This window comes from Chiloscyllium plagiosum, chromosome 37, assembly GCF_004010195.1.
Source record: "Chiloscyllium plagiosum isolate BGI_BamShark_2017 chromosome 37, ASM401019v2, whole genome shotgun sequence".
Taxonomy (NCBI): Eukaryota; Metazoa; Chordata; class Chondrichthyes; order Orectolobiformes; family Hemiscylliidae; genus Chiloscyllium; species Chiloscyllium plagiosum.
This window is the reverse complement of record NC_057746.1, coordinates 1665749-1692554: the sequence shown is the minus strand read 5'-3', so window position 1 is coordinate 1692554 and position 26806 is coordinate 1665749. Positions and strand designations below refer to the sequence as shown.

The 26806-nt window shown below is 42.6% G+C and overlaps 2 protein-coding genes across 4 annotated transcripts in view; one reads left to right on the top strand and one right to left on the bottom strand.

Annotated features, from left to right (window-relative positions):
• Positions 1-26806, top strand: part of LOC122541193 (zinc finger protein 184-like) — a 143634-nt gene that overhangs the window by 70731 nt on the left and 46097 nt on the right. The gene's annotated exons all lie outside the window — the stretch shown is intronic.
• On the bottom strand, positions 4814-23636 carry LOC122541601 (zinc finger protein 271-like). 3 transcript variants are annotated; one of them, XM_043678469.1, is made up of 4 exons: positions 23513-23636; positions 16195-16319; positions 11177-11210; positions 10504-10973 (listed from the first exon to the last, which is right to left on the bottom strand). In XM_043678469.1, exons 1-4 carry the CDS (start codon positions 23574-23576, stop codon positions 10849-10851), a joined length of 348 nt encoding a protein of 115 aa, XP_043534404.1. In that variant the 5' UTR covers positions 23577-23636; the 3' UTR covers positions 10504-10848. The 3 variants fall into 3 exon arrangements, with proteins under 3 accessions (XP_043534402.1, XP_043534401.1, XP_043534404.1); XM_043678467.1 differs by lacking the exon at positions 23513-23636 and having other exon boundaries at positions 4814-10973; positions 16195-16315; XM_043678466.1 differs by lacking the exons at positions 16195-16319; positions 23513-23636 and adding an exon at positions 11378-11478 and having other exon boundaries at positions 4814-10973.

The window sequence follows — 26806 nt, the reverse complement described above, 5'->3', positions numbered from 1 at the left end:
TACCCCCCCAGTCCTCTTTCCCCAGTGCCTCTTCCCTCTCTACTCCCTTCCCCTCTCAACTCCCTCTCTCCATCGTGTCCCTCTCCTCGTCAAAGCAGCAACCAAAACTCAGGTCTCCATTTCACAGCCAAATGTTACATATTTTCAATTTTCCCAATACGCTCTGGGACTGCCATCCAGTTGTATACACAGGTGCTTGTTATCTCCCAGTTCGGAACAGCATTGGCTCTCTCTTTAAGGTACAGAACACACCTTCAACTTCATAACAAGTAGAATGTCAAAAGAACACAGACAGGTTGGTATACTCAGCAGACAGTGACAGTGCCAACATAAAATATAGGTACAGTTTTAAAAGATGTGCAAGCGCAAAGGTACCTGTGTGTATCAGGTGCCTAAATCATTGAAGGTAGAAAGACAAATTGAAAAAGTGATTAATAAAACATGAGGCATTCTCAACTTAATCAATAGGGGCATACAGACAAAAGCAGGCAGGTATTTTAAATCTGTTTGTTATGATCTCAAATTTGGTCACCAATATGATGTTACCATCTGGTAAGAGGCCAAGCTCCTTTTGATTTTAAAGTATTCAAAAGATAAGATCCATGGAACTTACTGAAAGAATAAAGCCTCAAGATTCCACAATTTTGTGAAAACAATAACTTTACGGTACAATTTTCAGACAGTCATTCTACCTGCAATACATGTACAATTTGTATCTAACATCCATAATTAACAATGTAATAAATATGGTTGATAGACCATGATTGAACACCCCACTGTGCACATCAAACACCAAATGAAACCAAGACAAATCCCAAAGATGTCTCTGCAACTTTCTCTAGAAGTGAATGACATGATGAGTCACCAAATCCTACAAAACTTCTCAAGGGATTACAACATTTCACTAGCCTTGAACCTCTCTCACAACAGCCAGTTGTAAACTACCTCACTGACTAATCCTGTTATAGTCAATCACTTTCCATGCTTCTGTGCACTCTGAAACTGTACACCAGTAATGATTCACAAACATAACTGCAGCATTTCAGCAAGCCAGATATATCCCTGGAAATTCCCTGAGTTTAAACCTTGATCAGTCATATGAGGTAAACACTGATCTTTGCTGCACTGAAGTGCTAATACTTGCAGGATTTTGAGTGCCATGAGTGACCTTCGTATCTTTTCTGTTTCATCCCAGTCCTTACTACACAGAGCTGGTGAATTGCTCTTGACGTCTTTCCTGAAGGTCTGCTAAAATCAGCACTTGTAACATGGAGTCCACTCCTATTTCTGCCCAACAAACTGGAACTGTATTTTGCTCGCTCCTCAACTGTCTTGAGTGACCTATTGTAACCCTTGCAAAAAGCCCCTACTCTACAGCAGAGCAGAATTGAATGCCTAAGAATGCATAACTACTCTTGGAACTCAAAATGTTCCATAAATGTTATATTCTCATAGAATAGATACAGTATAAAATGCTCATTTAGCTGCAAGTGGAATATTCCATATAGCACTAGGCACTGCACTTTAGAGGGATGTGAAGGCATTAGAGACAGTGCAGAATAGCTTCATGATCATCTCAGAATCCCAGGGATGCGAAACCAGTTATACAGAAATGTTGGACGAATCGGAGCTGATCTCCTTGGAGAAGGCTGAGAGCAGACTTGATAGAGATTTTCAAAATCATCAGGAGTCTGGACAGAGTAGACAGGTAGAAATTGTTCCCATTGGTGTCAGGATTGAAAACTAAAAGGCGCAGATTTCAAATCATTGTCAAAAATGAAAAGTCACATGAGGAAAAACATTTTCACACAGCAAGTGCTACTCCTTGACAGTGTGGTGGAGGCAGGTTCGATCAAGACATTCAATAGGAAATTGGAAAGGAAAAATGTGTTGGTCAATGGGGAAAAGGTGATGGGAAGGGTGAAGAAAGAGTGGAACAAGGTGAACAGCTCCTCCAGAGGATTAACACAGACACGCAGTAACCTCCTCCAGTCCTGCTGTGTTGAACAATCCCTTGAGAAGTAGAATGAGGAGGAAGAGGAAGACAGAGACAATGAGAAGAAGGAAGATGATATTGAAAACGAGGTAGAGGAACCCAAAGAAAAAGAGAGGACAATAATGAGCTGGAGTACTCTTTATTGATGTGGGAAGGGATGTAGACAATGATCAGGAAGTTGCAACATGGATGAGAAGGTGGAGTGAGCCGACAGGGAAGGGAGGAACTAGAATATTAATGAGGATGGAGACAAATGAGGAGGAAGGCAAATCATGAAGAAGTAGAAGGAAGTCTCGTACATGTGGGTGTGCTAATAGAATATGTAGTATAAAACCTTATCTTCAACAAATACTAAGTTCAAGCTGCTGAGATCAAACCTTTAGCTTATTTCTTTAAAACTGATGAAGAGGCCTTGAATTGTGTAATTAAGGCAGATACAATTGCTTGAAGCTGAACATTTTTCTGACATGTTTAAGTTCATTTAGTTCATCAAGCAAGCAGTCCCTTTCCTGTTCTCAGGTTGCCTTTGACTTACTAATCCAATGAGCAGAAATTCAAACGGAACTTTTACAAAACATGGTTCAATAAAATCCAAAAATATTAGTTTTTTTCACCAATATTGTTTCATGACAATATATTTTCAAAATCTTACATCCAGACCCAGCTAAAGTAAGTTCACCTCCTGATTTATAGTTCTATCACTTCGAATCATTCTAACCTACAAGCTAAAAATTACAATCCTAAGACTGCTATTTACATTCTACATGAACAATGGACGAGGTATTCACAACACTTTCCCGCTAGAAGAAAATGAAAATGTGTCACATATGATGGGTTTTCATTTACACAATACAGAATAATAGCACATGGAATGTGTTATATATCTCAATAATGATCCAGACACATGCAATACACACAATAAATCCCCCCCATTCTCCAATCAACTTCTCAAGACCATTACAACACTGCTGAATTCCATGTCCACTTAAAGATGTAAAATATCACCTTTTATCATATTTTATGTAAGTTTGTTTCTTACAATACTTTAAGTCAAAGGTTTGTCTTGAAAGAAGCCTTTCATTGTTCTGTGTAGGTGAATTTTAAAGCTCAGGATGTAAAACAGTCTATGGTGATTTCAACTCCATTGCCTCCAAGTCTGTAGCTTTCTCATGTTTTAACTCCACAAATAAATTGTCAGGTAAGTCCAGAGTTAAACCATCTCCCCCTTTCTTAGTTGTAGGTGCACCCTAGTTTCCAAAATAATTTTCCAGACTCAAGCATTTTAAATTCTCTTTTGAGAAATTTTAAAAATAGTTTCTTTTTGTGTCATCTAAAACCTTCTTTGATCAAAATCCTTTTAGTGATTCCAAGAATGCTGTTTACACAGTTTCTTCTCTTATCTGATGAAATACATAGTAATTGTAACGAGGTCAGCCAGCTGGACATCATAGAATATGAGTTCCCTCATTGGGACTATTAATCTGGTCCAATCAGGGAGCCCTGGCTGACATATATAAAAAAGTAGGTGTCAAGAGATATTCTGATGAGTAGAGAGATATTGCCGCTCGATAAAGGACTGTTTGTGACTTGATGATGGGCTACTGACCTCTGTTGAGTTATTTTAGTGGCGATGAGAGTAAAGCATGTCCCTGAAGAAACTCACTCACAACAGTCATCTTTGAGTTGGGATAAGCATTTCTTACGTCATGCCTTTGTTTGGGAAGCTTGACTCGTTCAACCTTGCCATTAAGGACTGGACCCAGTATGTGGAAAGAATGCATTACTTTCCCAGGCAAATGATATTGTAGCAGATTTTAAAACCAGTAATTCTCCTGACAGCCTGTGGAGTTACAGCCTTTTCTGTCATTAGGAGGCTAACTAGCCCAGAGGCTCCAGACTCTAAAACCTTTCAAGAACTGACTGACATAGTTAAGGAATGTTATGATACCAACCCTCTTCTAATTCTGAAATGGTATCGCTTTTACTCAGCAATTTAAACCAGGGAATCTGTATTGGGGCCTTTGACTAGGTTAAGAAGACTGGCAGAGGGCTATGAATTTGGTTTAACCCTTTGTGAGATGCTTACAGACTACTATTAACAAAATTAATTATGTAACCATGCAAAAACACCCACTAGCTGAAGCCAAACTGGACTTCAAACAAGTGCTACAGGCTTTATCATTGCATAAAGTTACAGGGTATGCCATGGAAATGGACACCCTCATTAGTCTGACAGAGCTTATGGAACACCACTTGAGTGCAGGCAGTTGCAGTGCTTCACTCAGGACATATCCTGTTTAGAGGGACTCTAGGTCAGTCCACAGCAATGCCCCAAACAAAACCAAGCCTCAGCCAAATGGTTAAAAGTTTTTACAGTGTTCTGGCCGGCAAGCCATTATAGTTGTTGCTGGCATGCAAACACAAGACCTAAGTTCATAGGCCAGTATCCAGGAGAGTTCATACACTGGAAAGTCCACTTACATGTGATGTGGAACAGTTAAATTGTTCAGCAATATCCAAATCAAAACCAATCAAGATAAACATCTGGCTCTGGATTAGTGGTGCTGGAAAAGCACAGCAATTCAGGCAGCATCCGAGGAGCAGTAAAATCGACATTTCAGGCAAAAGCCCTTCATCAGGAATACAGGCCGAGAGCCTGAAGCGTGGAGAGATAAATGAGAGGAGGGTGGGGGTGGGGAGAAAGTAGCATAGAGTACAATGGGAGGGTACAATGGGGGAGTGGGGGAGGGGATGAAGGTGATAGGTCAGGGGGGAGGGCGGAGCGGATGGGTGGAAAAGGAGATAGGCAGGTAGGACAAGTCCGGACAAGTCATGGGAACAGTGCTGAGCTGGAAGTTTGGAACTGGGGTGAGGTGGGGGAAGGGGAAATGGTTATATGGTCATCCAGTGCATACCAGCGCAGCCATATCAGTTTTTAATAAAATGCTCTCTAGATTCCAGCCCTTAACTTTGCACCAGACTCCAGTGAAATAATTCCACAGAGGCAGGTATCCTGTCGCCTGGTAATCCTTTATTTACACATGAACAGCCTTTGACTATAGTTCTGCCTCTTCAGAGTCAGGTATCAGAGTATTAGTATCTCTGACACTCCCCTTTTCATCTGTCAAGCAGGCCTCCCTGATTGGACCAGATTAACAGCCACAGTCAGGGTACTCCTATTCTATAAGGTCCAGTTGGCTCACCTTGTTACAATCATTTCACTCAGCTGGACTGAGAACCTACACCGGCAAACTGTCACAGATTAAGGGTACAGTTTCAGTTCTGGTCCCTTATGAAATGTAGTTGGCTCAGTTACCAGTGATTGTAGTAAAGGGCTCGGGCCTAAGCTTAGTGGGGCAAAATTGGATAAGAGATATTCACTTTGATTGACTCAATATTTTTCAATTAGAAAACTGCTACCTGAGTGAAGTCCTAATTAAATACCCAGAAGCCTTCCAGGAAGAGCTGGGGATTGCATGTTGACCAGGAAACAATTCTGACCAGTGCCATTTGCCTTATGGCAAAAAGTAGAGGCAGGAATCAGAAGACTGAAAAGCGAAGGAAGCATGAAATTTTTCTAATTCATGGAATGGGCAATACCAATCTTACCAATTTTGAAGCCTGATGGTTCAATTTGCTTTTGTGGGTATTTTAAACAAACAGTAAACCTTTTCTTACAGCTGGATAAATACCCAACCTCTCGGCTAGAGGATTTAGACGCAAAGCTGGTGCAGTTGGGAGGGGTGGTGGTCTCCTTCATGAAGCTGGACATGAGGCACATTTACTTGAATTGCATTTAGACCAAAATTCCCAATTAATAAACATAACAGCTTGAACCAATATTCAAGATTCCCATTTGGGGTATTATCAGTCTGTTCAAATTTCAGTGGATGATGGAGAACATTTTTGCAAGGTATCCTCAGGTCACCATTTACCTAGATAATAGGGAAATCTGACAAGGGACATTTACTAAGGCATTGTTCCACAGCAGGTTTACACCTAAGAAGGGAAAAATGTGTGTTCCAAATCCCCCAAGTGACTTACTTGGGCTACAGACTTGACAAGACCAGGTTACACTTGTTGGAAGAAAAAGTGAGGGTGATCAAAAGTGCCCCAGCTCCCATGTCTATCCAGGAGATTTGGTCATTTCTTGGGCTGGTAAATTTTTATGCAAAATTCAGACATAAGCTGATGCACCCTTGCATCTTTGCATCAACTGCTAAAAAAAAGGATGAGCCTTGGAAATGGTCAGATAGACAAGCCCTAGCTTTCAGTGAAGTAAAGAAACAGCTGTCATCATCTGAGGTGTTGGCACACTATGATCCCAAGAAAGATCCAGCATTATGTGCAATGCCTCCCCATATAGCACTGGAATGGTAACAGCTGATAGGTGGCCCAAGGAGAGGACCACCTATTAGCTTACGCATCCAGGACCTGGCTAATGCAGAGCTTAAATATGCCCAAATAGAAAAAGAAGGTATTGGCAGTCATATTTTAGAGTCAAGAAATTCTTCTATAGAGGAGAATTTGTGTTAATCACAATCACGAATCCCTACTTGGTCTACTTAAAGAGGACAAGACTGTGCCATCCATAGCTTCAGGCTGCACTCGGCAGCAGTCTCTAACACTAAGTGTTTCTAATAAGTTAAAACACTGTCAGGGAAGTTGAGTAGCGAATACAGTAGAATTTTGATTATCCGGCATTTGATTATTCAAATTTCGGATTATCCGGCAAGATTGCAAGGTCCCAATGCTTGGCTAAACTGTGTTATCTAGCATTCGATTATCCCAACAAAATACTCCCCGCCATGTTGTTTGGATAGTCGAGGTTCCTCTGTACATTGAGCCGCCTCCCATTAGCAGGTACATTACCAGTGGAATCCCAGTGGAAGCATCTGTAATGATATTAAACTTTCTGGATATGCCCCAGATACAGCTAACAATATCAGATCTTAGACACTGAAGGAGGCAGTCCCTTCCAAACTGAAACAACTGGTATTAATGGGGGAAACCAAAAGGCTGTTTCAAGTAGAAGTGAAACCTTGTTGGATCCAGAGAGACCCCATATTGTTATGGAGAGCAACAGTGACTGTCCCAAGCAAAGGTCACTGTTGAATACTGGCTGAACTTCATCAGGGCCTTCCAGGAGTCTCCAAAGTGAAGATTTTGACAAAGAGTTATTGTAAGAGCTATGTCATGAGAATAGCCAGATAAACCTTAGACTCAACTGCATATCACCTGTGCAGGTCCTTTGAGTGGGTTCAATATTCTTAGTCAAGTAGACACCCACTCAAAGGGGTTAGACATGCATAACATCCATTCATCAGACACTGGGATATCAATAGAAAAATTGCACGCATGTTTTGCAACGAACACAGTCCTGAAGTCTTGGTCACAGATAACGAGCCATTACTTATCAGCAGAGAATTTGGTTATTTCTTAAAGTCAAATGGAATTTGGCATATATGGGCAGATTCTTACCACCCATCATCCAATAGCCTGGTAGAAAGAATGGTCCAAACTATGAGGGCTGGATTGAAGAAACAGCCTCACTCGATACCAAGCTGTCACAGTTCTTGTTTGATTATAGGACTACCCGTCATGCAACTACAAGGATTACACTGGCAGAGTTGCTAATGCGTGGAAGACTCTACACTAGGTTCAATCTGATCTTCCTGGATCTGGGGGGGATGGTGATACTACATCAGGAACTCTAATGCCCCACCTAAGACTCCACTCAGAGAGACAGTTCAATACAGGAGCCAAAGTTTGATGCAAATATCATGCAAATTGCCCCACATGGGTAAGAGGCATGGTTGACAAAAGGTCAGGACTAGTGACATATAATGTTCGGGTAGGTGGGACAATCCTCAATAAACATATGAATCATATGAATGCCATGAACTCTCAAATGATCCGGGAACAAAATGTGCCCTACCTCTCAGAACATTTGGGAATGCTCTGGACTCACCCTCTCTGTCAAACATTGTTGAGTCTTCAGAATCAGAGAAGTAGCTACCTCAATGCTTTTGCTGCTGAGTGAGGTGCTCCTGGCACAAAGAAAACGAGCTCCTGTGTATTACATGATGCCTGTGTCGAATGCCAAGTCAGAGGAATTTGTCCTGAAGCTAAAACAACCCTGTAGGCTCTCCAAGGAAAAGGAGTGTCAGAGATACTGTCACTCTGGTGCCTGATTCTGTAAGAGGAAGTACGATCATCAAGGACTGTTCACATATAAAGGGTGACTTGATAACAGGATACCAGCCTCTGTGGAGTTGTTTCAAAGAAAATGTGTTTTTACAGCCTTTCAGGGCTACTAAATATCTTTAAACTAATTTAGCTATAGCTATAGAAAACATTTCCCTGGACTGTCGTGACAGCAAGGAATGCACATACCGGGTCTCCAGCTAAATGAGTCTGCATGCTGTTTCAAAGCTCTCTCTATTTATCTGAGCATACATACAAACCTAACAATTCAGAGCAAGAGCAGATCACTTGTTTCATCAAGTCTGCTGCACATTCAATAAGATCATGGTTATTCTGCCTGTGCCCTCAACTCCACTTTCTTGCCTCTCCCCAATAGATTATTGATTGAGGAAGCAGTCAAAGGATCTTTTTCTGGCTTAAAAATATTTAACAAAGCTGCCTGAGGAAGAGAGTTCCAAAGACTGACGACCCTGTATTTGTAACTTGTTCTGCTCTCTTCCCACAGGAGAAATATTCTTTCAGCATCCACCCGGTTGGATGCCCTGAAAATCACGTGTGTTTGAAGCAGTTTGCCTCCTATTCTTCAAAACTCCAATGGATCCAGGCCAAACCTGTATAACCTTTCCTTGCATGATAACCCATTCATCCCAGGAATCACGTAAAATCAAACATTTCTGAACTGCTTCTAATGCAGTTACAGTATATCCTTTTTTTAAAGGAAGACCATCAATATTATTGCCACCTCATCAATGCCAGGTACAACTGCAGCAAAACATTTTTCCATCATTTGCAATGATATTTGATCTTTTTAACCAATGAACGAAAAAGTTTAATCCCGAAACTAAAAATTATCTAAAAAACTCTAAATATTCACAGTGCAATAAAATACTTCTGTGCAATTACAGAACTGCTTTCTCCCACATGAAGTTCACAATTGAAGACTTCCTCCTTGGAGTTGATTCCCCTGATGGAATATGGGATCTGAGGAACTCAAAAAGAATTGTTGTTCACCTCACTGGAGAACAGCGTCTCCTCTCTAGGTATGTTGGTGTGTACAGAAGGATGTTGAGTCAGAGAATGATTTCTTGCACACTTAGCATGATGAGAGATTCTCAACTTTGTGAATGTATTTGTGCACACAGAGGTTTCCTAGCTGTGAGAATGATTTGTCACACACCTCACACGTGAATGGTTTCTCCCCTGTGTGGATGTGCCAGTGTTTCAGCAGGGCTGATGATTCTGCAAAGCCCTTGCCACACACTTCACACTTGAATGGCATTTTCCCAGTGTGAATGCATTGGTGTGCACGGAGGTTTGATGATCTCAAGAATGATTTGTTACACACTTGACACGTGAAAGGTTTCTCCCCAGTGTGAGTGCGCCGGTGTCTGTGGAGATGTGATGAATCTGAGAATGATTTGTCACACATCTCACACTTGAACGGTTTCTCCCCAGTGTGAATGCGTTGGTGCTTTATCAGCGATGATGACTGTGTGAAGGCTCGGTTACACACCTCACACTTAAAGGGTTTTTCACCTGTGTGAGTCATCTGGTGTCTCAATAGATGGTATGTTTGAGAAAACGCCATCTCACAAATTTCACATTTGAAGGGTTTCTCCCCTGTGTGAATCCTCTGGTGTATCAGGAGAGTTGAGGATGTTGCAAAACCTTTATTACAAGCCTCACACTTGAAGGGTTTCTCCCCTGTGTGGGTTGTCTGATGTAGCAGGAGACTTCTTAACTGTGTGAAGACTTTGTCACACACCTCACACTTAACTGCTTCCTCCCCCGTGTGAATGCGTTGGTGTGCACGGAGGTTTGTTAACTGAGAGAAGGATTTGCCACACACCTCACATTTGTGTGGTTTCTCCCCGGTGTGAATTTGTTGGTGGGCACGGTAACTTGATGACTGCCTGAATGATCTATCACACACTTCACATGTGAATGGTTTCTCTCCTGTATGAATGCGTTGGTGCTCACGGAGGGTGGATGGCTGTGAGAATGATTTGTTGCACACATCACATGTGAAAGGTTTCTCCCCTGTGTGAATGCGCAGGTGCACACGCAGCGTCCATGACTGTGAAAATGATTTGTTACACACCTTACAGGTGAATACATTTGCTCCTTTATAAATGCATTTGTGTACACGGAGGTTTGAAGAACTTGAGAATGATTTGTCACACACCTCACATGTGAATGGTTTCTCTCCTGTGTGAATTCGTTGATGTTGCACAAGTGCTGAAGATTTTGTGAAGACTCGTTCACACACCTCACACTTGAATGGCTTCTGTTCCATGATGCAACTCTTCTACTGAAGTTGTTACAGAAAGGTGCACACTGCGTGTTGGGAGAACTTACAATCCTGTGGAGTCCTCCTCACACATCTTACAGTCTATTAGGCTCTCACACATAAGGATATGTCAATAGTTCATGAGGCTCGATGAATGATTGAAGCTCTCATCACACTTGGAGCCCACTCACACTTCTTCCCAGCCTCACCCTGACCGATCACCCACAGCCGAACCAAGGTTGTTCTGATGGAAGGCTCCATACCACTGACCAGTTTCAGATCTGATAATATGTCAAAGCTCCCCGACCCAACTAATTTCCAGATGGGTGGTTTCACTCCCCAGCCTTCTCTGTGTTCAGCAATGCTGTGAAGGGACTGGATGTTTTCTCACAGTTCTGCAGTTGTTCCTTGGGTGATGGTCAGGATCTATCTGCAGTTCTATCCACTCTGTATTCTCTGATGTAAGATGGTGCAATCTTTCTGTAAAACAGAAAAAGTAAACATAATTTCCTCCAATTCCTTCTCCTCCTTTGCTGAGAGGGCTGACTCCTCAGTTACAGACTGTACCACAGTGACTGCCAGTCTGCTATTCTCTTGGCTCTGGGAATTAAACTTGACTGTCACAAACCCTCTTTGTGAGGGAAACTAGATAGTGAGCAGGAGCAGACAATGTGGCTACTTACTTTCTTTAGCACAGCACCCCATCTTCCAGGTGTTCTGAGGACAATGGAAAAGGCAGTCAAGCAGAGTGTAAAACAGGCTGTCTGACACTATGAACTCAAGTATGTTAATCAAGACCAGTTTTACCCTTATAGCACGTGTTTAGTTTTGGAAATTTTGAAAGATCTCGCTTTTGTGTCTGAAATTATTTGAAGAAAACTCACTGGGCTGGAAATGCTAGACAAAGGGCTTATGTCCGAAACGTCGATTCTCCTGATCGTCGGGTGCTGCCTGAGCTGCGGTGCTTTTTCAGCACCACACTCTCGACTCTGGAAATGCTAAAAATTTAGGAACATAATGCTTTAGTGCAGCTGTTTAAAAGGTTCTGGTTTATTCTGGGATATTAGATATACTGCACTCACTCAGATTACACATCCCAAATTTAGCTGTCAGTCACAGCGCTGGGCAAAATTATCAAATTTAAACCCAGGTTTTAGGAAATGACCAAGGCGGTAAGCATTCAAAGAATTTCAATAAATATACATCTCTTCTAAAAATTGATTCCGGATCGATTATTAATATAAAATCTGAGACTGACAGGTTTTGTTCACTGAAGGTTTGAAGGGGAAAGCACGGGAGGATGGAATTCAGTCACAGATGCATCCTGAACTTCACTGAATCACGGGGCACTCTCAAGACACTAAACGATCGACTCCAATTCCTATGTACAATCTCCCAGAGGCAATATTCCCTGAACACGGCTGTGCAGCAAGGCCACATTCTCACAGTGAAACAGCGTCAATTACAGCCCACGGGATAATAATCAGTTCTCAACACACAGAGAGAACTCAACACCTGGAAATCAGTAAGAATCCTCAGACACTCTGCACCTTCCAGATAATGACACCTCATCTTCTTTTTTTCAGGAATGAGCCATCAACAAAACTCAGCCTGGAAATCAAAGGGAAATGCTTCCAATAAACACACTCAATATCCAATACACAGCTCCAGTCAAAGCTTGGGCAGTTTGGTGTTGTAATTAAAATGACTAAGGGCAAAAATTCATATAGTTTGCAACAGACAGGGACCCCTCCCCCACCCCTTCCCACAGCAGCAGAGACGTCCGCGGCTGCTTCAGGGGACTTACCTGCGGAGGCAAGCCTGATCCCTGGGATCAATAAGCTCCAGGAGAAGATCGACGCCTTCATTGAGGAATCCAGGACCAGGTGGGACTCGTTCTCGGTCGTGCTGCAGAAGCATGACCGAGGAATCGAAAAGCTTGAACAGTGTGGAGGGGCGGAGCAAACAGCCACGGCCTCAGATACTGCTGCCGAGTCATCTGTGGGCCGGGTCCAGGCTCTTGAGCAGCGAGTCTGGACCTTGGAGGAGCACATCGACGACCTTGAAAAAATATTCAGTTGCCGGGCCTTCCCAAACAGGATGTGGAAAGCCAGCTTGTAGATTTTCTGGAGCAATGGCTCCTACAAATATTAAAGTTGGAGTCAGGACCAGACCAGGTGCAGGTGAAGTGGGCCCACTGGGTTGCTGTACGCAGGCCCGGGTCACACCAGTGCCCCCACCTGGTTCTGTTCCGGCTCCAATGTTATAGAGAGAAGCAGATGCTGCTGGAAGCCTCCAGAGTCTTAGGGAGGGATCCCCAGGTCATAATGCACAAGGCTTCCAGGATAATGTTGTAAGGTAAAGGGTTAAAATTGTGCAGAATACGGGAACAGGTGATGCTTCTCCAAAAGCTTACATTATAAAATTAGGCTGCGCATGCAAATACTAAACAGTGAGAAGCGAAAACAGGTAGAATTATCTATGACTAATAGGGCAGAGCAACTGTGTAGTGGGATGTACCAGTAACAGGAGAATAGTGTGCCAGTCGCAGGAGGGATGTGGCCAACGGATGGAATTTAGTTTGGCAGGATGATCACATGAAGACAGCAAACTCTGCCAGGATAGTCATATATAAGGAATGAGATAAGTAAGGGTAAGGGGCGACAGGCATCAGAGTAATGGGAGAAGTAAACAGAGACAGAGAGAAGCTCGACAAAGGCGAAGTGAAACTAGAGCTTGTGATAGGTTACGTGCTACAGCAAAAGTAACCAATGGGGTGAAAGTGGAGGACCAAGAGACGCAGCTGAACAGCATAAATCAGAATGTAACCCTCAGATCAAGGTGTTTACTTGTCAGGCACCCGTTGTTGCAAGTACGTATCAATAAAATTCGCTGCTTCAGAATTTGACTTGGACTGAAATTTATTAATACGTGAGTTTTGTTTCTCACAATTTGGGCGCTTGTCCGGGGTGTCCATCATCACCAGCAGGGTAGGCACCATTGACGGTTGGGAAGACGTGTCCCATTCCTTTTAAAACGGTCCCGTGTTCCTCGGCAGTGTGTTTCCCCTTCTGCTTGACTGATTGAGATCCAATGAGAGCCTAACTGAACCAGGTGAAAGGTTGTAAGTAAGCACAGGGAGCCAGGCAACTCCATGCATGGACCAAGGCAGGAAAATTAACTTTTAAGTACTGCCTTGGTGGCTGGGATTGAGTTCTAGTAGTTAATAAGGGTCTAACGAAGTAACTCAATATGGGCTGTGCCCAGGGTAAGGAAAAAACCTCCGGGGAAAAAAATGGTCCCTGACAACATCCCTCCAGAAAGTCCGTTGGACAGGATGTTGTGGAATAGGAAAAATAATACTTGTCCAAGGGAAAAACATGATTAAATATTGTTGCTTTGTATGGACTAAGGAATCCATTCTTCATCCCGCCGTCTTCTGGCCAAAGTACGTGTCGGACGAAGACTGGGTTTGTAAATATTTGAATTTATATGTCAACAGAAAACAGCCTTTCAGTCAGGAGGGATCAGATTATGCTTCGTGTTGGAAGGGCTAGTGGCTGAAGGGCTACTGAGGGTACACTTTGTAACTAAATCATGGCCAGACATCCAGAAAAAAAATTCAAAAGATAGAGGGGTGAGATAAATTTAAAGGTGGGACCTTACAAAGAGGACGTAGTTTTCCAAGTCGATACGGGGGGCAGCATGGTCATCCTTAAAATTTAAGCCCAAGGGAGTGGGAACGAAAGAGTTATTTGGATTATGGTGACAGTTTTGTGATGAGAGGCACGAAGAATCAGTTTTGCGCTCATGACAAAATACTGCCACCAAATTGGGGATTGAATTAACTGCAAATGGTGCTATGGAATCTGTTGAGGTTCTTAAAAATGAATGTGCTCGAGCAAAACAATGACAGAAACAGAATGAGAAATCACAAGTGACTGGTAAACAAACAGAACTGCGCAATTACAGTTTTTAAAATGTTTGAGTCACTTGTTACGTTTCCAACCTGAATTACAGATAATGATTAATTAGTTTATTTATATAATATATATAATTAATAATTAATATTTATAATATATCAATTGTATTAGCCTGACTCAATATTAATTGGCAGGATTCCTTCACACATTCTCAGTGACCTGTCATATTGATTCATGGCTAATTTAAAACGTGACTGCATTAAGTCATTGTTAATTAAAGAACTGAAAGCTACATTACTGGCCAGAGTGTGTGCAGGCAGTGGCAGCAACAGCCTTATTGGTAGAAGAAAGTCAGAAACTTACTTTTGAGGGAGCCTTAATAGTCAGCACCCACATCAGGTACAGACCATATTTTATCAGAAAACAGGGCTGTGGCTTAAGGACTCTAGAATTCTAAAATATGAAGCAATTCTAATAGAGAGGGATGACCTTACATTGATCACAGACATTTATCTGAATCCAGCTGCCTTTCTCTGGAAAGGGGAGGATGAAGCTCCCTCAGACTGCTTCGATGTTATAGAATATCAGACTAAAGTAAGAATGGACCTTAGAGATATCCCTCTACATGCAGGGACCAGGCTGATCATTGATGGGTCCTCCAGAGTAATTGAAGGTAAAAGACACAATGGATATGCAATAGTGGAATGCATTGATTCAGATCAGGGAACTCATTTTACTTCCAGGGTACTCCAGGGAGTGATGAAGGGGTTAGGAGTCTCCTGGGAGTTCCACACCTCTTGGTACCCATCCTCATCAGGAAAGGTTGAGAGAATGAACCAGACACTCAAGAAGCAGTTATCGAAATTAATAATAGAAACCAGACTCCCTTGGAGTTTACCTATAGTCCTCTTGCAGGTGCGGGTGGCACCAAAGAAAGAAATGGAGCTGTCCCCTTATGAGATATTGTTTGGCCTGCCCTATCTGGGAATGAAAGGGGAACTGCCGACCCTGGAGACTAAAGATCTGTTCTTAAAGAAGTATATATACTGGGCTTGTCCTCCTCTTTGTCGTTTCTTAGGGGACAAGGATTATTGGCACAGACTCCGCCCCTTGAATTCGCCGTTCATCCCATCCCGGCGGGAGATTGGGTCCTAATTAAGTCATGGAGAGAAACTAAATTGCAACCGGATTGGGAGGGACCGTACCAGGCTCTTGACGACTGAAAAGGCGATAAGAACGGCGGAGAAAAGCTGGACTCACTACACCAGGATTAAGGGACCGGTGGAATCCCAGGTTAAGAAAGAAGTCTGGACGGCCGAATCGACGGAAGAACCACTGAAACTCAGACTCAAAAGACTTTGAGTAACTGATTTTTATGCGGACGCAGGATAGTTTCTTTTTGATATCTATATATTGTATTGCATGTTAAATCTCTCAGTCCTTCAATACTATTGTAGGATGCTGGGGATGCTTAGGGTTACCATATTAGCCTTCTTAGTATTGGGATTTTGTCAAACGATGCTGTCATCTCCATATTTATTATTAATGGTCCCTGAGTCTGAATATCAGCAAGTAATAGAGGTCGATGCTTGCAGCATAGTAAAATGCGCAGATGTAAAGTATCAGAGGGAGTATAGTTCCTCCGAAATCATTCTTAAGACCCTACCGGACACAAGGTACAGTTCACAAAAACTGCCAGCTGGCATCACTATCCATAGAGCTCCCTTTTGCCCAGCCCTAGACTGTCCTGACAAAAAGTGCCACAGGATATATCTCACCATTAGAAATACCTCCTCTGAAGACTCCTTTCCTCGTAAAAACGGGTCTCGACTCCTTAGTAACGATTTAAAGATAGTAATTGAAGCCACTGGGAAGTGTTTTTCGGGCTGCTGTTTCCGAATAGCTGTAGGAAATGGAAAACAAGCTAAACAACTTGATAGTAAGATACATCCTTTTGCCCCTCTCAATGACCAAAAGTGGTAAAAATTATAGAGGTCAAGGACTTGAAGCAGACCATTGAAATAGAAACAGGATACGGGGACGCAAATGCCTGGGTTGAATGGGTAAAGTACACCGTTAAAACTCTGAATAAAAGCAATTGCTATGCATGTTGCCCACATAGTCCCCTTTCTGCTCGGGTGGAACCGAAACAGGAAGGGCATGGAAAGTATGATAGCCCTGTATCAGGATAAGACTGCATGGAATGATAGGAATTGTGTATCCCTACCTCTAATGTTCCCTCCCTTGGAGAAGATAGATTTGAAAGCTACCCCCCGTTTTTGACCACGGTCGGGAATCACACATCGTGTATAAGTCAACAAGGTACAAATCGGTCTAGAAACTTGGGGGAGCTGAGGTTATGTATAGAAACTCAGAATGACACCGAAACGGACAAAGGAGGGAATTACTCAGCACTCCTGGTTCCCCGGGTGGATCTCTGGTGGTACTGTGGAGGCTGAATATTGCAACCTACCCTACCCCCTGACTTAGAGAGATATGTGCAATTGGCAATCCCATTCACCTTGGCATTTGAGGAGAAGGTGGTAGTAACAAAGAATGAGAGGAGTAAAAGGTCGTTATTAGATACTTCCTTTGATGATAGGATTTGTCTCGACTCTATAGGAGTTCCTAGAGGGGTCCCCAATGAGTTCAAGGCCCGCAACCAGATTGCAGCAGGTTTTGAATCGGCCCTATTTTGGTGGGTAACGGTCAACAAGAATGTGGACTGGATAAACCATATTTTCTATAATCAGCAAAGATTCATCAATTACACTAGAGATGCGGTCCAGGGTATTTCTGAGCAACTTGATGCAACCAGAAGAATGGCCTAGGAAAACAGACTAGCCTTAGATATGATCCTAGCCGAAAAAGGGGGTGTATGTGTGATGTTAGGAGGTAGCTGTTGTACCTTTATTCCAAATAATACAGCACCTGATGGGTCAATCTCTCGTGCCTTGCGAGGATTGACCACCTTGGTGGAAAACTTGGCTGAGAATTCAGGAGTGGACACATCACTCACGGGATGGCTGGAAGCATGGTTTGGGAAGTGGAAAGGCGTGGTAGTCTCCATCCTCACCTCCCTGATAGTGGAAGCAGGGGTACTGGCAGAAATTGGCTGTTGTATCATACCTTGTGTACGAGGGCTAACGCAGTGGCTAATTGAGACGGCCTTGGCAAAACAAATGTCCCTAAAAGGTAATCAGGCAGAAGAACTCTACCTCTTGAACAACGAAGGGATGGGTGACCTTAAGTAATCAGGCAGAAGAACTCTACCTCTTGAACAACGAAGGGATGGGTGACCTTAAGGAATTCGCCACTATAAATGAAGTCTCGGGGATGATGCTAAGATGACATATGAGACAAATGCAGAAGACAACAATTAGTAGCCAAAAAGAAAAGGGGGAGATTGTAAGGTATAGGGTTAAAATTGTACAGAATAAGGGAACAGGTGTTGCTTCTGCAAAAGCTTGCATTACAAAATTAGGCTGCACATGCAAATACTAAACAACGAGAAGCGAAAATAAGGAGAATTATCTATGACTAATAAGGCAGAGCAATCGTGGAGCAGGATGTTCCAGGCATAGGAGAATAGGAGAAGCGAAAACAGGTAGAATTATCTATGACTAATAGGGCAGAGCAACCGTGTAGCGGGATGTACCAGTAACAGGAAAATAGTGTGCCCGAGTGATGTGTCCAACGGATGGAATTTAGTTTGGCAGGATGATCGCACGAAGACAGCAAACTATGCTAGGATATAAGGAATGAGATAAGTAAGAGTAAGGGGCGCCAGGCTTAGAGTAATGGGAGAAGTAAACAGAGGCGGAGAGAAGCTAGACAAAGGCGAAGTGAAGCTAGAGCTTGTGATAGGTTACGCAGTACAGCAAAAGTAACCAATGGGGTGAAAGGGGAGGACTGAGAGACGCAGCTGAACTGCATAAATCAGAATGTAACCCTCAGGTCGAAGTGCTTACTCGTTAGGCACCCGTTCTTGCAAGTACGTATCAAGAAAATTCGCTGCTTCAGAACTTGACTCGGACTGAAATTTTGTTTCTCACAATTTTAAAGAATTGGATCTCTTTTCTAATAACACATGCAAGAATGCAAACAGATATAGTGTCTCAATATTCAAGAACATCTTGATGGATGTGCAACAGGACCAGGTCTGCTCCTTGTATAGTTATCATAACTTGGCAATGTAGCTTCACTCTGTGGTGTCCTAACTGCCCTCGCAAATGTGTATTTGTTGTGGGGTATGATATATTCAGTATCGGTGTTGTCATTCTGTATAATATGTGGTGACCATAAGACATACAGTTTGGATATGTTACATTTTTCTTCACCAGACTGGGCCATTGCTTATTGTAATGTGATATAACTAAGCTGGACACAATAAACTACTGTTATTCCATGAGCTCATGTGTTTATATGGAAATCCTGGCTTACATGTTTTATCCTGGTTTATGCTGGGATAACTGAACATGCTTATTGTGAATGGTCTTGTAGCATTTCTCCCTTTTTTTAATGCACATCAAGCCATTTGATGAAACTGTGATAGGCAAGAATTGTGGGTCTCCTGAACATGAGAGCTGCCAGTGAAAGTAAGTTGTTATCTAAAAGAGGAGCAGGTATATATAACATAGCTATCTGAAAGTTTTGGTATGTCACTTAATATTCCACAGTCATTGATTTTACAGTATGAACAGTGCATTCAGTCAGACTTTTCAGTTGAAGATGGTGAAGAGATTATATATTAAGCCCATTTCCTGCACATCTTGAAAGATGCAGTTCGTTGTCAGACACAACTTGTTGAATGTTACAGTCAATATGCTGACAATCATTCCAATAGTGGTATCTTTAGTTTGCCACACAAAAAGGAATTCAGTGAAATATAAGTCACCAGAATGTAATCATGTTCTTGGACAAGGAAAGAATCGAACATCTTATTGCACCATGCCTCAAAAGGAGTGTCTTATGAAGGGAGAGATTCTCTTAATGATTGAGATTGATGGAGTTTAGTTGAAACTTTATTGCTGGAACAGCACAGCAGGTCAGGCAGCATCCAGGGAACAGGAGATTCGACGTTTCGGGCACAGGCCCTTCTTCAGGAATGAGCAGAGAGTGTTCAGCAGGAGAAGATAAAAGGTAGGGAGGAGGGACTTGGAGGAGGGGCGTTGGAAATGTGATAGGTGGATATGCAGGTCATTGGACTCATCCACCGCCAAACCACAACAACGCGACGGTCGGAGGAGGAGCGTCTTATCTTCCGACTGGGAACCCTCCAACCACAGGGGATGAACTTGGACTTCACCAGTTTCTTCATCCCCCCTCCCCCCACCTTGTCTCAGCCGAATCCCTCCAGCCCGGCACCGCCTTCCTGACCTGCAGTCTTCTTCTTGACCTCTCCGCCTCCATCCTACTCCGACCTATCACCCTCACCTTGACCTCTTTCCACCTATCACATTTCCAACGCCCCTCCTCCAAGTCCCTCCTCCCTACCTTTTATCTTCTCCTGCTGAACACTCTCTGCTCATTCCTGAAGAAGGGCCTGTGCCCGAAACGTCGAATCTCCTGTTCCCTGGATGCTGCCTGACCTGCTGTGCTGTTCCAGCAATAAAGTTTCAACTTTGATCTCCAGCATCTGCAGACCTCACTTTCTCCTCATTGATGGAGTTTACACAGATTGACTCATTGACTAATGCCATTATCAATATCAGAACAATATATGGCTATTCACATGCCAATCTCAGTTTTTACTACATCCATATGGTTTATTTGTATATGGTCTTACAAGTCTTTTTTTTGTTTATAGGATGTGAAAGTTTTTGGCTAGACCAGCATTTACTGCCATCCTTAATTGCCCTGGAGATGCTTTCGTGAACTGTTGAGGACATCCTCAATGCCATCAGGGAGGGAATTCCAGGATTTTGACCCAGTGACACTGAAGGAATGGTGATATATTTCCAAGACAGGATTGTGAATGGCTTGGGGGGGAACTTTCAGGTGGTGATTTTTTCATTGTCTTTCTATGTGGTAAAGGTCATGGGCTAGGAAGGTGCTGTCCAAGGAGCCTTGATGAGTCACTGCTGTCATCTTGTAGATGGAACACACTGCTGCCACTGTGCATTTTTGGAGGATAGAATGAAAGTTGAAGGTGGTGGATGTAGTGCCAATCAACATCTGAGGAGCAGGACACTCTATTTTTTGAGCATTAGCCCTTTATCAGGAATTCCTGATGAAGGGCTTATGCTCAAAAAGTAGATTGTCATGCTCCTCGGATGCTGCCTGACCAGCTGAGCTTTTCCAGCATCACACTGTTTGACTCTGATGTCCAGCATCTGCAGTCCTCACTTTCTCCATAGTGCCAATCAAGCAGCATTTGTTCTGGATGGTGTTCCTTGGGTGTTATTAGACCTGCATGCAATCAGGCAAGTGAAGGGTTTTCTATCACATTCCTGATATGTGTACGCTATAGATAGTGGACGGGTATTGGGGTGACAGGAGATGAGTTACTCGTTATAAGCTTCCTATCCTCTGACATGCTGTCAAAGCCACTGTCTTTATATGGTGAATCCAGTTCCATGTTTGGTCAATAATAAGTCCCTGATTAGTGATAATGGGGGATTCAGCTATAATCATGCCATTGAAGATCAAGGATTGATGCTTAGGTTTTCTTTTATTGAAGATGGTAATTATCTGGTACTAATGTGCTACAAAAGTCACATGCACAAGTCTGGATGTTGTCCAGGTCTTGTTGCACATGGATATTGAGTGTTTCAGTATCTGAGGAATTATGAAAATTACTGAATAAGACGCTTGAGGAATTACAAATGGTTTGTCTTTGAAGGTGACATTCTTGAAGAGAGTCTTTTGTGTCTGAATGACCGATTGGGAGATCTTTTTAGGCCACCTGATGATGATGATCATCTTGGACTGTGGGAGTTGGTCATTATTTGACATAGCTTGCTGAATCAGCTCTGTTGGCTATTTCCAAAATGTATGAGGTCAGTGTTGTGGTCTGGATCTTTGGTGTTACAGCTGATGGCTTGGTTACCTTGTGGGCAGTGATCATATGTAAATCTGTGTGCACTGGTGGACCAGTGATAGGTGGTCCATTTGTTTCAAGACATGAAAATATTTCAGGTGTATTCTGAGGAGCTGTACTGAAATTTAAAATGGATAATGCCAATGCATGGTATGTTAGACTAGTTGCAAGAACTTTGCCAGTTTCATGAGTACATCACACGTAATATTGTACCAATGTCAATCTTGGCATATAGTTTATGTTGTCCATTCCTTTTTAGCTTCAGTGAAATCACTTTCCATACCATTGTGACAACACCTGTTTATGGATTAACTGATCATTTCACCTACTTGTTAGCAATGCAAAACTACACAGACATTGTTTAATCTCTGAAACTCTCTCTTCCCACTATATGTCCTTTGACTTTCAGATTTGTCTTTGGGCATTAGCCTTCAGCTGTCGAAGTGCTGCCTCCTTAAGTTGTGACCTTGTGGGTTGTTCTGCCCAGTAATGAAGGCTGATCATTTTGTTCCAGGTTGCATATTTGAGTGTAATGTTCTCTCAGCCATTCTGGCTAACAGCGATGCGCAAACTCAATTATCTGGACACAGTTCAGTACAGGAGAAAGTGAGGTCTGCAGATGCTGGAGATCAGAGCTGAAAATGTGTTGCTGGAAAAGCGCAGCAGGTCAGGCAGCATCCAGGGAACAGGAGAATCGACGTTTCGGGCATAAGCCCTTCTTCAGTTCAGTACAGCTGACTTTATATAGATCCCACTGTTCGGGAATTAAGTTGTAAATGTGAACATTTCACAGATTGGTTTTGAGCAGCTCCTGGAATTGCTGTCCTTGGTCTTGGTGTTTTGGGCTGAGACATTGATCATCTTCTTCTCGGATGTGGACTTTCTGATCTCTTGATGCTCAGGATCCTACAGTGAGTCCTATATACCATAATACTGGTCAATATTACTTTGGGCTCGGATACTCTCTCAGTCAAAGGCTTCATAATTTTCAGTTCAATTAAAGTGTAATGTTTCCTTTCGAAAGCAGGACTTACATTTATATATCAACTTGAGCAAATTCTAGGTGTCATAATGCACTATGCAGTCAACTAAGTACCTTTGGAAATATAGTCACTGTTAAAATTAGAGAATATGGCAGCCAATTGATACATAATTAATGTTCCCACAAACAGCTTTGTGGTAATGACCAGATAATCTGTTCATGTGACATTGATTGTTGGATTGATGTTGGCCACTGGCCTTCTACAATGAGAACTGCAGATGGGGGTGAGGGTGGGGGGAAACATAGCTGGGAATGCACTCGGTTGATGAAGGTGGGGGCAATGAAAGGTAGCTATTGCATTCCCAGCTACCTTCCCCCCCCAGCCCCAGCCCCTTCCATTTATTTCTCAGCCACCTTGGGCTCCTCCCACATTCCTGAAGAAGAGCTTATGCTCAAAATGTCGACTGTACTGCTCCTTGGATGCTACCTGCCTGGCTATGCTTCTACAATGTATAGTGTAATGGGAAACTGAGACAGCAGAGTAGGCCTTGGTTTAACTCATCTGAAAGATGGTACTTCTGATACTGAAGCACACCCTCAGTGCTACAATGGAGTGCCAGCCTCAGTACTCAAGTCTGTGGAATGCGACTTAAATCCCCAAACGTTTGACTCAGATCAGCAGTGCTAACTAAGCCTTAGCGGATAATTGCGTATGTTATTTCTGTTGGTGTTAAGTTTCTAATGTATGAAATCCCAAGGCTGTGTACAGAATGCTTTCCCCCCCTCTGTAAACTGAAGCCTGAACGTTTTGGTTTGATTTAAAGTGGTAACTAGTTACAGCTGCAGGTGTCAGTGTTGTCTTTCTGTCTGGATTTCTCAAGCTTTGAAAGGTGGCAAAATCCCCGGTGTCAAGAGAAGTGAAACTGATGGAGAAAAGTAGATAGATTTCAGGAGTGCGGAACAGTTGACAGAATAGGTACTGACAGTAGATCACATCAAGCAAAAATCCAAACAGCAGCTGCAATAAGTGAGGTTTTATTCAGATGGGACAATGACAAGTTTAAATCCCCACCTGATCTGCTGCTCAAAGTCACCTCCATTTCCCCGGTCAGTTTCCCAGGTTTCACGAAACTCATGTTGCTCCAGAAATATTTGGATTGACTGTGAGAGACGTCAATCAGAGAGCCCACCCACTCTGCACATTGTCTCCTCTTCCTCTTCCAGAGCTGGTTCACTTCCTATAGGGACTGAAAACCAAGTGAGGAGATGGTGAGTGAAGGAGCAGCTTTTATACAAGTTGTATCCCATAATATCCACACCAATCTTCAGGCAGTCTGACTATCCTGTGGGCAGTCAGGGGTGGAAATGTCCCTTATGCTGTGTGAGAAGATCCAGCTGAGAGAGCTGTTTACTCGGTGCTTTGTGCTGAACTGTGTGACTGGAGCTGTGTGTTGGATATTGAGTGTGTTTATTGGAAGCATTTCCCTCTGATTTCCAGGCTGAGTTTTGTTGATGGCTCATTCCTGAATATGGGAGGGTGAGGTTTAATTATCTGGGAGATGCAGAGGGTCTGAGCATTCTTACTGATTTCCTGTTGTTGACTTCTATGTGCTGGAAGCTGATTATTATCCTGTGGATTGTGAATGGTTAGTTCTCTTTGTGATGTTCGGATCTGGATGCTTTCTGCCTTTTGAAATCCCGTTATGATCTCCTATCACTATCTCTGTGACCTCTTCTGTCAAGAAGGACATGTATTCATGTAGAGCCTTACAATGACCACTCGATGTTTCAAAGCCACTGAAGCGGTTTTGAAGATGATCACTGTTTGTTATGTGGGAAACCTGACAGCAAATGGGTGCACAGCTTGATACCACAAATAGCAGTTTGATGAGGACCAGATATTCTGTTTTTATGTAGTGTTGATTGAGATAGTTATTGTATTTCCTGTAGCAATCAATATTGCTTAATGTGAGAAACAAAGCTCACTCACTTCAATAATTTCAGTCTGAGACAAGATCTGAAGCAATCAGTATGTTTATTACATGCTTGCAAGCGTGTTGCCTAAAATAGGCATGCAGAGTTTAGCAAGTACATATCTTATATAGGATTCCCAACCCGGTGCCCATTACTATTGTTTATCTCTTGCCTTATTCGGCCTTGTGCATAACAAAGTACAAATTTTGGCCATTTCACCACATCCCGCTGTGGTCCATTGTTAGGTATATCCTCCTTCACTGCTATCTATTTCCCCCACTTGTGACATTTCCTCCCATTCCTCAACCATATTGATCGTTATGACCTTTTAATTGGGGTTTGTTTTTGTTTTTGCAGAAGTGGGAAACAGATGCTTATAACTACTATTTGTACAAGCATACCTGGCTTAATCTACATCCTCACAGCACCTTATCTATTTGTCTGTAACATCTACCATTGTTTGCAGGCACATTTCATTCTTGTATGCACATTTTAGCTAATACCAAAACAATTATATATTTCCTTCTTATACAATGGCACCACATTTGCCAACTTCCAGTCTTCCGGCACCTCACCTGTGTCTATCGATGATACAAATATTTCAACAAGAGGCCCAGCAATCACTTCTCTAGCTTCCCACAGAGTTCTCAGTTACACCTGATCAGGTCCTGGGGATTTATCCACTTTTATGCGTTTCAAGACATCCAGCACTTCCTCCTCTGTAATATGGACATTTTGCAAGATGTCACAATTTATTTCCCTACAGTCTATATCTCCCATATCTTTTCCATAGTAAATACTGATGCAAAATATTCATTTAGTATCTCCCCCATTTTCTGTGGCTCCACACAAAGGCTGTCTTGCTGACCTTTGAGGGGCCCTATTCTCTCCCTAGTTACCTTTTTGTCCTTAATATATTTGTAAAAACCCTTTGGATTCTCCTTAATTCTATTTGCTAAAGCTATCTCATGTCCCCTTTTTGCTCTCCTGATTTCACTCTTAAGTATACTCCTACTTCCTTTATACTCTTCTGAGGATTCACTCGATTTAGCCTGTCTATCCCTTACATATGCTTCCTTCTTTTTCTTAATCAAACCCTCAATTTCTTTAGTCATCCAGCATTCCCTATACCTACCAGCCTTTCCTTTCACCCTAACAGGAATATATTTTTTTCTGGATTTTCGTTATCTCATTTCTGAAGGTTTCCCATTTTCCAGCCATCCCTTTACCTGCGAACATCTGCCCCCAGTCAGCTTTCGAAAGTTCTTGCCTAATACCGTCAAAATTGGCCCAACTCAAATTTAGAACTTCAACTTTTAGATCTGGCCTATTCTTTTCCATCATTATTTTAAATCTAATAGAATTATGGTAGCTGACTCCAAATTGCTCCCCCACTGACACCTCAGTCACCTAGCCTGCCTTATTTCCCAAGAGTAGTACAGTTTTGCACCTTCTCTAGTAGGTACATCCACATACTGAATCAGAAAATTGTCTTGTACCCACTTAACAAATTCCTCTCCATCTAAACCCTTAACACTATGGCAGTCCCAGTCGATGTTTGGAAAGTTAAAATCCCCTACCATAACCACCCTATTTTTCTTACAGATAGCTGAGATCTCCTTGCAAGTTTGTTTCTCAATTTCTCTCTGACAATTAAGGGGTCTATAATACAATCCCAGTAAGGTTATCATCCCTTTCTTATTTCTCAGTTCCACCCAAATAACTTCACTGGATATATTTCCAGGAATATCCTCCCTAGGCACAGCTATAATGCTATCCCTTATCAAAAAATGCCACCACCCAACTCCTCTCTTCCTTCCCTTTCTATCCTTCCTGTAGAATATGTGCAGTCCTGCCCATCCCTGAGCCATGTTTCTGTAATTGCTATGATATCCCAGTCCCATGTTCCTAACCATGCCCTGAGTTCATCTTCCCTCCCTGTTAGGCCCCTTGCATTGAAATAAATGCAGTTTAATTTATTAGTCCTAACTTGTCCCTGCCTGCTCTGACTGTTTGACTCACTTCTGTTCTCAACTATACCTGTCTCAGATTGATCTCTTTCCTCATTATCTCCCTTGGTGTCCCTCCCACCTTACTAGTTTAAATCCTCCCGAGTAGCTGTAGCATATTTCCCTGCCAGTATATTAGTCCCGTTGCAATTTAGGTGCAATCCGTCCTTCTTGTACAGGTCACTTCTACCGCAAAAGAGATTCCAATGATCCAAAAATCTGAATTCTTGCCCAAACACCAGCTCCTCAGCCATGCATTCATCTGCTCTATCCTCCTATTCCTGCCCTCACTAGCTCGTAGCACCAGGAGTAATCCAGATATTACTACTCTCGAGGACCTCCTTTTTAAATTTTTGACTAACTCTCTGTAATCTCCCTTCAGA

Bases quoted from the DNA above. Each gene is read 5' to 3' on its own strand.
- LOC122541601 (XM_043678467.1), bottom strand. From the start codon at position 10,499: ATGGAACAGAAGCCATTCAAGTGTGAGGTGTGTGAACGAGTCTTCACA.